Source organism: Pseudorasbora parva, chromosome 3 (assembly GCF_024679245.1).
Source record: "Pseudorasbora parva isolate DD20220531a chromosome 3, ASM2467924v1, whole genome shotgun sequence".
Classification (NCBI taxonomy): Eukaryota; Metazoa; Chordata; class Actinopteri; order Cypriniformes; family Gobionidae; genus Pseudorasbora; species Pseudorasbora parva.
In genome coordinates, this window is record NC_090174.1 from 41,287,498 (window position 1) to 41,298,960 (window position 11,463).

The window sequence follows — 11,463 nt, forward strand, 5'->3', positions numbered from 1 at the left end:
GAGTTCATTGAAATTAAAAATTTGAGTTAATACAATGAACATTTTTTTGAGATTCGACAACCTTTATTAAAATATTATAAAAAGATTTTGTAAGCATAGTGGGTATTGTGTGTGTTTTATTTGTGATGATGCAGTGAAACATGCCAAATAGTGCTATTTTCATGATTTATCAAATTTTGTATGTGGTTCAGATACAATAATATTTTGAGTTTATATTTATTAAACAAATTTCCTTCATTGTATCAACTCAAATTTTTAATTTCAATAAACCCAAAATTTTAAGGCAGCCAGGTTACTTACTTTTTTAAGTTAAACCAACAAAAAAATGACAGTGTAGTTTAGACTGGTTTGTAGTCGACCTCTCATTAGCCTATACAGTACGCCTTATATTTGTAAGTGTTTTGCCTTTCTGTCGGACTGAAGCCTAGTTATCGACTCCAAATTGTGAGTTTTGCGTCTCTCATGTATCTGTTGGCCCTCAGCCCTGGATAAGCCACGCGGTCTGACAGCAGTCAACATCACCGACACTGAAGCCCTGCTGCTGTGGCAGCCGTCCATCGCTACTGTGGACGGATATGTCATCACTTACAGCGCAGACAGTGGTAACTCAGCTCTGACTGTCTTTGTTCTATCATTATTCTTGAGGGAAGGCTGCTTCAGGCGCTAAAGACTAAAACAATAGAGCGTTGAGTTTTAGTTGTGTATTTTGTTCTTTGTCAGTGGCTCCAGTGATGGAAAGGGTGTCTGGAAACACTGTGGAGTTTGAAATGAGCTCCCTCACACCCAACACCTTATACACCGTTAAAGTCTATGCAGTCCGAGAGGCAGCCAAGAGTGCTGCAACCACCACAGAGTTCACCACAGGTAAGGTGAACGCTTCACTTACTCAACTGCGCACACAAACACCAGACATCCGTGTACTCAGAGAAAAAAATATATATCGGTGTAAAGAAACACAGCAGAGCTTCTGACATATCGTCCTACTGGAAAATATTTTGGATAGATGGTGATCACTTAAAAAAAAAAAGTAACACCCCTTACAATCCCTTTCTTCAGGGGTTCTCAAGATTTTTCTTACCAGGAACCCCTTAATAGGGTAGAACATTTCCCAAGGACCCCCGCAAAATTATAACAGTGATTAAACCCAAAGTTAATGTGTGTGGGACTATTAAACACAATATTGTTTTATTGCCAGAAATGGTCTCCATCTGTAAATATGGACTTTTAAATAATACAGCAGCACCAAGTCAAACTGGAGTATTTCATTAAAAAAATATATAAAATGATTTTTTTTTTACAAACATTAACCTAAAACTATAACCTTTACAGTAGCCAATAAAATAAACAATTGTTTACAACGAGTTGGCATTCGTTGTACAACAAGTCATTTAAATTAAGCTGAACAACTGGTTCTATATTTGGTTGATTGCATTATTAGTTTGAATGATAACTTGAGCGATATCCCTTATGGTTTGTGATTTCTTTATTTTTTTTTCCACCTCAGTGTCATTTCCATTACAATTTGTATTATTGTGTTTAATGGCATTATGTGGTATTTTAAACATTTTTGGAATAAAAAGGAGACATTATCTTGCTACGGCTAATTTCATAACTAGCATTTTGAATAATAATATTTAAACATATTCATACAAGGAAATAATATTTTCACTCTTCACAGAATCAGCTTGATTGTTAATGATAAAAATATTCAGTTCAAAAGAATATTTCACCTTTCTCATATTTGGAAACAGATTTTTTTGTGTGTGCAATAACCATTGAAATTGTTGTACATTTCATTCATCAATGATAGTTTTAAATGTAGTAATTTATATTTTTATGATGGAATTTGAAAGTCTGGGTTTGGGAAAACTGTTTGGTTTGGGTGACTTTCATATAGCAAACCCGGGGGGAACATTTTTCTAGTGCTAGTTTTGATAAATATCATCCCTTTGGATATAAGTACCCAAAATTTAAGAAACATCCACACACATTGTCAGCATCAAGAGATCATGCCATATAATCATAATACAACAATGCCTAGAGCGTAGTGGAGATGGGCCTGGCCAATTATCAGTACATGCTTATGTGTATTGCATGAATACCAGACAAATAACTAAATACTCTCTGTCACAGATGTTGATGCCCCTCAGAATCTGGCTGCCAGTAATATTCAAACAGAGACTGCCATGTTGACTTGGAAGCCACCCAGAGCAGACATCAGCGGGTATATCCTCAGCTTTGAGTCCGCTGATGGTGTTGTCAAGGTGAGTGAGCCTCACAAATAAATAACTAAACATTAAACATGATGATTTACAGCAGTTTATTTGGGCCTTAATACTAAATCGTGGTCATTTTTCCAGTCTACAGTGGTTAATACATGCACTGCCCAGTGCTGCTGTACTGATAGTTGTATGTTCCTGGTTTTCTTCTCTTGGCTCAGGAGGTTGTCCTAAGCCCCACAGCAACGTACTACAGCATGTCTCAGCTGACAGCCTCCACGGAATACACAGTCAAACTGCAGGCCATCGCTGGGCCAAAGAGAAGCAGAATCATCTCGACAGTCTTCAGCACCAGTGAGTCGATACATTTTTATTATTGTGTCAGTGCTGAAAGGCAGCTTCACTACAAGATTATGGACTCTGAATAACATAAGCCCTTGGTCAAACACTTTTCTTTCTTTATCACAGTTGGAGTGCTGTACAAGCATCCTAAAGACTGCTCGCAGGCTCTGTTGAATGGAGACACAGCCTCGGGCTTGTACACTATTTACCTGCGTGGAGATGAGAATCAGCCCCTGCAGGTCTACTGCGATATGACCACTGATGGAGGCGGCTGGATTGTGAGTAATTCTTCCTCAAATTAACATGCAGGATAGAAAGATTCACTGTTCTGATCCTATAAAGAAGATTTTTAATTGGATAGAAAATGAAAACATTTACTCACCCACTTCATACCAAATGCGTATCCATCTCCTATAGTGCTCCATTCAATAATGAAAGTCATGCAGGGTTTGGAATGACATGAGGGTGAATAAATGATGATTGAATTTGAAATGTATCGTTTAAGTAAAATCTCATCAAACAGAGAGCAAAAACACAGGCTCACAGAAACAAGACTCATTGTAATATTGTGGTACCTTCATGCAGGTGTTTGTGAGACGGCAGAGCGGTAAAGTAGAGTTTTTCAGAAACTGGAAGAACTACACTGCAGGCTTCGGTGACCTGAATGATGAATTCTGGCTGGGTATGTTTATATCTGTGCAAACATGGCAAATTGCTAAGTACAGAGGCCCAAAGGTGTTATGATATGGTGAAATTTAGAGCATATTGGACTACAAATTTCATTGCCGGTGTCTGCAGGTCTTTCTAACCTCCACAAGATCACCTCCTCTGGGCAGTATGAGCTGCGTGTGGACCTCAGAGATAAGGGAGAGACTGCATATGCGCAATATGACAAGTTTTCAGTCTCTGAACCACGCAGCCGCTACAAAGTCCATGTTGGAGGATACAGCGGCACTGCAGGTAAAGTCTTTGACCTCTCTCTGTTTCAACTTTTATGCAAATAGAAGAATTAAGCAGAATTTTAAATATGCATTTTATATTATATCCATTTATATAAAATGGTATATATACACATATATATACACATAATTTTATTTATAAATATATTTATAAATATATAATAAATATTTCTTAAAATATACTGCCAACATATAACGTAATATACTATATATATAATATTTAATATTATAAATATATTATATTTAAAAAAAACATTGTCTAATATATTTCTTAAAATATATTACCATTCAATAATATATAATATGCTACTTAAATTTATATATGTGTGTGTGTATAAACACACTGTGGTCATTGCTTGTTTTAAAATCTGACTGATTTTGTGATAATGCTCTTTTAAAGGTGACTCAATGACGTATCACCACAGCCGTCCATTCTCAACATACGATCATGACAACGACATAGCTGTCACCAACTGTGCGTTGTCTTATAAGGGAGCTTTCTGGTATAAAAACTGTCATCGAGTCAATATAATGGGCCGATACGGAGACAACAGTCACAGCAAGGTACACATTTCAGATTGGCTTTCTAATCTGTCATACAGATAAGAGACAGATTTACATTTTTGTTTGGAATTCCCTGTAACAGAACTACGTGAATATGAAAGAATAATTCATAATTATCTTAAGATAATTTTTTTTTCTTTTTTCCAGGGTGTAAACTGGTTCCACTGGAAGGGTCATGAGCACTCCATCGAGTTTGCAGAGATGAAGATCAGGCCCGCCAACTTCAGGAACTTTGAGGGAAGGAGAAAGCGATCGTAAACCAGTGTGCTCCGGCTCCAACCAACCTTACCCTCCTCTGCTGCCCATTCTTCCTCGTTCCTCCTGCATCATCTCATCCCCTTCATCTACCAAAGCCACTGCCAGGAGCCCAGCCTGCTCTCTACACTCTCCTATTCATGGAGAACAAGAACAAAAAAAGTCTTCAAAGCTAAAGTCCATACACAGTTGTGTGTGTACCACTTCTGTTCAACAGTAAACCAATAGACTCATAGTGAAGTGTTTAACATTACACACTGTGCCTGTACATCATAAGCACACCAAAGACAGACACTCCAGTAACATCTATATATTATAATGCCGACTGAGGAGAGATTTTGAGTTTGGCTTGGAGCTTTCCAGTTAAAAAATACTAATATTATTTTTTCTGTATATCACATACAGTTACAGTGGAGAGAGTTGAATGTTTGTGTGTGGTATTTTTTGTTTTCATTGGAGCCTTTTTCCTAGTTAGCCTCAAGAACACTTTAACTTCTCAATTACAATGAGAAGTTTAATGGCACATGATAACTCAGCATTTAATATGCAGGACTGTATAAAAATATCTAGTGGGGAGGCTCAGAGATCTTTTCATCTCTTTCTAGCCTGTCTGTGCTCTCTCTCTCTCTCTCTCTCTCTCTCTCTCTCTCTCTCTCTCTCTCTCTCTCTCTCTCTCTCTCTCTCTCTCTCTCTCTCTCTCTCTCTCTCTCTCTCTCTCTCTCTCTCTCTCTCTCTCTCTCTCTCTCTCTCTCACACACACAACTCATGCTCATCAGTTCTGAAGTCAAGTGGCACGTTTCTCGAACCGGTACCTTTGCAGTACTCCTAAGTGTTCATTTATATGCACCTTTTGTCGTGTTTCCTGTACCCTATAACTATATTGGCATTCAGTCACAGAGCATAATCTTGGTTTGTTGCTTGTTATCCTCTAAAAGATTTAAATGAAACAAAGGTTAAGGCAGGACCTATGTTCAGTCTTGGATTAAGTGATACTTTGAGCTCGTATAATGTTCGAGAATCACAAAGGAAAAGTTTGTAAAAAGAATTTTCTGTTTGCAAAAAGAATTAATATACAGAATAAGTCTTCGTGTTCGCCCCTACCCTGCTATCGACTAAACCACTGACCCATACAATACCTGTGTAAATTATGTCTCGTTTTGGTATTTGAATATTTTTGTTTGTTTGTTTGTTTGTTTGTTTATTAAATGGGTGTACAACAAGTGTTCTTTGTAACCCCTCTTACAATAAAACAGATTTTGTTTAATAAAACACGTTTGCAACATGTGCTTATTTAGACACACCCTGCAAGAACAGAGAAAAAAAGTTCTCGCTCCCAGGGCTGCGAGAACAGACCTGGCTTGGGAGTTCTCGCTTTAGCAGCTTGTTCTCGACACTTCGCCTGACGAGAACTTTTTTTCCGGATGTAAGAGAACTATTGTGTGGTTAGGCATACAGGTAGGCGTGGTTAATGCGGAGAAACGCAGACAATCGGAACCTGCTTTTCTCGGAAAGGACTGAACTGGCCAGAACGAACTGTGTTCTTGTGCCACTTCGAGTAAACGAAATGTCTGTTCTTGCAGTGTGTTCCAAGCTTAGCCTAATAGCATTTACAATTTTCAAATGTATTAAAAAGTGTCCTAAGTGCAATCAATATAGCTACTGCTACGTGTTTAACTTTCAAGCGCGACACGAAAACTCATTGGCTGGCTGACCGTTTTCACTTTATCAATACGCAGACACCTTAACCCAGGCGAAATGGGTGTGGTGGGGAAAGCTAAGTACTAGGCTACTTTATGACGAATGTGATCGTATAATGACAACCATATTGTGAAATTATTTCTAGGCATTTACGTTTAATTTGTGTAATTCTTCCCTTTTTAAATTGTTTCTTTACATTAGAAACCGCGGTCACGGATTTGACGGTCTGCAACTAAACATAGCAGTGTTGTTTTCTAGTAGCCTAACATCATGTGTTGCCAGATTGTACGAGGAAAATGCGCAGATGGATGAAGAACATTTGACATAATTTGCTATGATTTGTGAGTTAACATTTTAAATTAAGACGCTCTGTTATTGCTTAATCGTGAATCCAATATTCAAGCACGTCTGTCTTCTTTTAATCATTATTATATCACTGTTTCGTTTCTGTATGCTAGAGCAATCTGGCAACACCCCTATAACTATTATTTCAAATAATTAACTTTTACAGCTTAGCTGGTTTATCTTGTACGTAATGTCCACATAAAACCGGTATAAAATTAAAGTTGCTTTAAAGTGACTTTAAGTGAGTCAGCAGTTTAAAACGCGTTGACTTTATTTTTTATTTTTTTAAACGCGTTGACTTGAGATCTGTCAAGAAGGGTTGGTCACGTCTGCTAAACAAACGCATGCGCTACCGTTCGTCAAACATTCTCTAGGCTAACTGTCTTAAATATGCGGAAACGATCGCGGTTAAAACTTTTAACGTACATTGCTGTCGCTGGATTGACAACACTTTTAGTTATCTCCGCTTTCAACAGCACATTACTTTGGCCGTCTCTTCCGACGAGGATTCCAATTCCTAAAAAGCTCCATGACGTGATCTCACCGTCAACATACAGATTCATTCTGAACCAGCCTGAACTGTGTGAGAAGAAGAGTCCTTTCCTGGTTCTAATGATTCCAGTGACTCTCAAAGGCAGAGAGGCCAGGACTGCTATTAGAAAGACATGGGGTCAACATGGCTTGATTCCTGGTGTGAATATTTTGCATTTGTTTGTCGTTGGTCAGCCCACACAAAGCGACCCAATATTGCAGGAGCACCTTGAGAGGGAGAGTGAGGAATATGGTGACATTATTCAAATGGACTTTGTGGACAGTTACCATAATCTCACAATCAAAACAATGATGATTATGAACTGGATAGCCACGTACTGCCAGGGTGCCTTGTATACAATGAAGATCGATGCAGATGTCTTTCTCAATGTGCCTTACCTGGTGGACTACTTGCATGGCCAGGGAGAGTCTTCAAGGAAAGAATACATCACTGGATCGGTCATCTCAGATGCTGTTCCTCACAGGGACAGCTTCAACAAATGGTATATCCCAGAGGATCTGTACCAAGACACCTGGTATCCTCCATATGTGTCTGGAGCTGCATATGTCTTTTCCACTGACCTGGCTAGAAAAATATCATGGGCCTCTAGATTTGTCCGTCCAATTCCACTCGAAGATGTTTATGTGGGGTTGTGCCTGCATGTCCTGGGTGTAAAACCAGTTTACGCAACAAGATTTCTGGGACTCAGGAATCTTTTTGAGGTGCGCCAGCTTCATTATGAAAGGTGCACTTTTTCCAAGCGGATTGTAGTGAATGGCTTTAATCCACAGAGTCTTCTCCACATTTGGCATGACTTTCAGAAGTCTCAATTTACATGTTGATATACTGTTTACCTTCATAAAACGGAAATCCTAAAATGATATTAGAAGTAGCTAAACTAATGTTGTAAACTTGAAGCAGCTAAATAATGTTTAGTAGGCTTAGACCTACTAACAAGGTTCACATTATTGTGATTCAGCAGAGAGAACAAAGTACAGTTTCACCAAAGGTTCAAGAACACTTAAAAAAGAAGGGAATGTGTAACAAAATTGTATTTTTGTCTTTTCGATTCTGTTAACCTGTATCACCTCTTCCACCCACCACACCCTATTTATTGATTGACCTTCCCTCTGATGGATGGATGGATGGATGGATGGATGGATGGATGGATGGATGGATGGATGGATGGATGGATGGATAGATAGATAGATAGATAGATAGATAGATAGATAGATAGATAGATAGATAGATAGATAGATAGATAGATAGATAGATAGATTGATTGATTGATTGATTGATTGATTGATTGATTGATAGATTATTATTATAATGTTATATGTGAAAAGAGTCCTAATATTAATCTAAATCTATTTGGTCTGTTTTCAACATTTAAAAGTCTGCTGATTGTCTGTTTTATGTGCATTTTTGTAATTACTGTCAATTTAAAAAGCATCATGCCTTAGATATATCAGAAATATTTGCATTTATTTAAAATGATTATGCTTGTGCTTAACATTTTCTGTCATGAAACATAATTCCTAGCAAATATGATTATAAAAGAGGTTTGGCCACGCATGCACTTTAAACAATAAAAATATTATTTTACCTGTCAACATTTGGGTAACAAAATCCGGGATAGATTGGGGGGTGGGGGTGGGGGGTTCGAGGGGCTTAAATCCTCACATAAACCCACAATAATAATAATAATAATAATAATGCATTTTATTTTTACCTGTGCTACCTGTATAACAACTTAACAAGTAGGAAATATACATAAATTGTTATCAGTTTGCACTGCATAAGTTATGAATATAGATTAATTCTTATTAAAGGTACTGAAGTTATTTACTCAAGAGAGGAGCATATTTAGTGAGCAATTACTTTTGTTCTTTACATTGTCATTATAGGTAATTAGCCTACTGTCGCTTTAAAAGATCTTCCGCTGTCGCACATGATGAAGTCCCAGTTAAAAAAACTTACAAAACGCGTGACTGTCCCCCACCTACTTGCATTCACTTGAGAAAAAAATCTACTCTGTTTTTCTGAATTAATGAATTAATTATCTCAGAATTATGAGATCATTTTTTGTTTACTTCCATGCAATCAAGCTAAAAACAGATTTGAGGGATCTCACTAATTCAGAAAAACAGAACAAAAAAAAAAAAAAAAAAAAAAAAAAATATATATATATATATATATATATATATATATATATATATATATATATATATATATATATATATATATATATATTTTTTTTTTAAGAAAAAAATATCATAATTAAGTCATTAATTCAGAAAAACAGCAAAAAAAATGTATTCATGAAAAAAATCTCATAATTCTGAGATAAGTCATTAATTCAGAAAAACAGAGCAAAAAATGTATTCGAAAAATCATCTCATAATTCTGAGATCATTATCTTGTTAATTCAATTGTTAACAGAGTAGATTTTGTTTTTCTCAAGTGAATGCAATAGCCTACGCTTCCGTACCACTTGCTCCTCTTCAGAAAATTAAATTCGGTGTCCCATTGATCAAGGTATTTACACGAGGGTTTGGGGTTTTTGGCAGGAGTGCCTTCCGTCTCGTTAAGTCGTCTCTGTCATCTTTTTTTCTTTGTTTTTTACTCCGTTATTATTATTTTTCAATAACGCAGGTTAAAATACGGGACATTTACGGGAAAATACGAATACGGGAGGACGGCGGGAAAGAAGGGCAAAATACGGGACTTTCCTGGCCAAAACGGGATACTTGACAGGTGATTATTGACTTCTGTGTAGGCATAGGCTATTACAATTTGAGCTGTTTGCAAATCGTTGTGTAAGTGCGTAATTTAAACAGACGAGGGCGCTATTTGTCTAATAATATTTATCTTATAAAATAAGGTCTTATATGTTTATTTAAATATCATACCATTTATATGTACAATAGCCTACATAAGTACTTTTTGTATGGCCATGTAGGCTACAATAAATTAAATTTTAATTTGTAATGAAGCAAACATATTAGCCTTTTAAGAAACACTACAGCCTGTGGTGCAGTTTGTGGCTGCAAATCAGCTGTTCAATCAATAATAATAAACAAACCATTTAGCGGATTTCTAAAATTTAAAAAAAATAAATAAATTCGTATTGTTGAATTAGATTTGCGGGTGGCTCATCGCATGCGCTGGATTTTGATGCAGTTATTAATAGTAGGCCCGGTTTTTCCAGGCTCGAAATGAGGCGGAGGTAAAATTCTGCTTGGCCCGGCGATTTTGCCGATTAATTGTCAGTTTTAGGGCTTTGTCATATTTTTTTATTTTTTTCCCTGCTTCGATAATTACATTTGAATTTAATATACATTTTTATCATTTTGCAGTGTATGCTACAGCTAAGTAGGCCTATTTAAAGGGATATAGGCTAGTTCACCCAAAAATGAAAGGAAAATGATGTTGTCCAAACTGTATGAGAACAATTTAATTGAAGATATTTTGAAGATTGTTTTTAACAAAGCAGATAGAACAACCATTGACTGCCATAGTATTTTTTTTTCCTACTATGGTTGTGAATTGTTGCACTATCTGCTTGGTTACAAACATTCTTCAAAAAATCTTCTTTTTTTCTTTTCTTTTTTCTAAATTTTCCAAAAATTACATTTAACATCAAATTAAAAACAAACCGAAATTGGGGGGTATGCTTAACAGATATTACATTGTACAGGGTAATTTTTGTTTTGTTTTGTTTTGTTTTAATACATTTCTAGTATATGTAGGCCTACTTCAGCGATAGCATAGCTTCAGTAAAAACCTGGAAGTATATTTGAATGATCATGCTCCCCCTCCCCACCCCCATATCACCCTGAGACAAGAGATTCATGTTTTGTTTTGTTTTTATGCAAAAGAAGAAGAACAAGTTCACTTACAAAGAACGAAAAAAATTAGGTTTCAAACAATACTCCAAAAGCAAAGTACTTAAAGCCTATATGTATGACATATATATATATATATATATATATATATATATATATATATATATATATATATATATATATATATATATATATATATATATATATATATATATATATATAAAATATAGACATATCAAAATCTTTCCTGAAAATAAAGAAGTAGGGAGTTTTCTTTGAAAATTTACAGAATGTAAAATTTAGCACAATAAAGCAGTACATTAATAATACATTTACAATGAGAATGGTCTGAATTTAAAGAATAACCAAAATACATAATTTTGGGGGTTACGGGTGCGTTTACCTCAACTCTCATCACGAGCAACCATAATGAAATCTGACTCCTGCTGCGCAGCGGCTCTCACTCACATTATATTGAACAGACACGTTCAGTTTTTAATTGTAGTGTCTGTTCTCTAACTGAACTGATTTTATGAAAATGAACGCGGTGGACAAATGATTCAGTGGTGGTGGCTTTGGGAGTGGCCTTGTTAGGCGCATTCTGGGAGTTATTGTCTTTCATCCCCATGAGACAAAAAGAGTCTTTTCTCAGTAAGGCAAATTTAAAATATAATGCTCATGCAGTTGAAAAAATAAAATAA

At 36.1% G+C, this 11,463-nt stretch overlaps 2 protein-coding genes across 2 annotated transcripts in view; both read left to right on the forward strand.

Moving 5' to 3' along the window:
* Positions 1 to 5,049, forward strand: part of tncb (tenascin Cb) — a 41,162-nt gene extending 36,113 nt beyond the window's left edge. Inside the window, exons 15-23 of the mRNA XM_067438904.1 lie at positions 483 to 602; positions 721 to 864; positions 2,134 to 2,264; positions 2,441 to 2,573; positions 2,688 to 2,839; positions 3,147 to 3,243; positions 3,360 to 3,521; positions 3,921 to 4,084; positions 4,232 to 5,049. Coding sequence (XP_067295005.1) covers positions 483 to 602; positions 721 to 864; positions 2,134 to 2,264; positions 2,441 to 2,573; positions 2,688 to 2,839; positions 3,147 to 3,243; positions 3,360 to 3,521; positions 3,921 to 4,084; positions 4,232 to 4,342 — 1,214 coding nt within the window. The 3' untranslated portion in view covers positions 4,343 to 5,049. The remainder of the gene's footprint in view (positions 1 to 482; positions 603 to 720; positions 865 to 2,133; positions 2,265 to 2,440; positions 2,574 to 2,687; positions 2,840 to 3,146; positions 3,244 to 3,359; positions 3,522 to 3,920; positions 4,085 to 4,231) is intronic.
* Positions 5,050 to 5,691: 642 nt separating this feature from the next.
* On the forward strand, positions 5,692 to 8,168 carry b3galt8 (beta-1,3-galactosyltransferase 8). Its single transcript, XM_067440174.1, has one exon. It carries the CDS (start codon positions 6,773 to 6,775, stop codon positions 7,754 to 7,756), a length of 984 nt encoding a protein of 327 aa, XP_067296275.1. The 5' UTR covers positions 5,692 to 6,772; the 3' UTR covers positions 7,757 to 8,168.
* Positions 8,169 to 11,463: the final 3,295 nt, after the last annotated feature.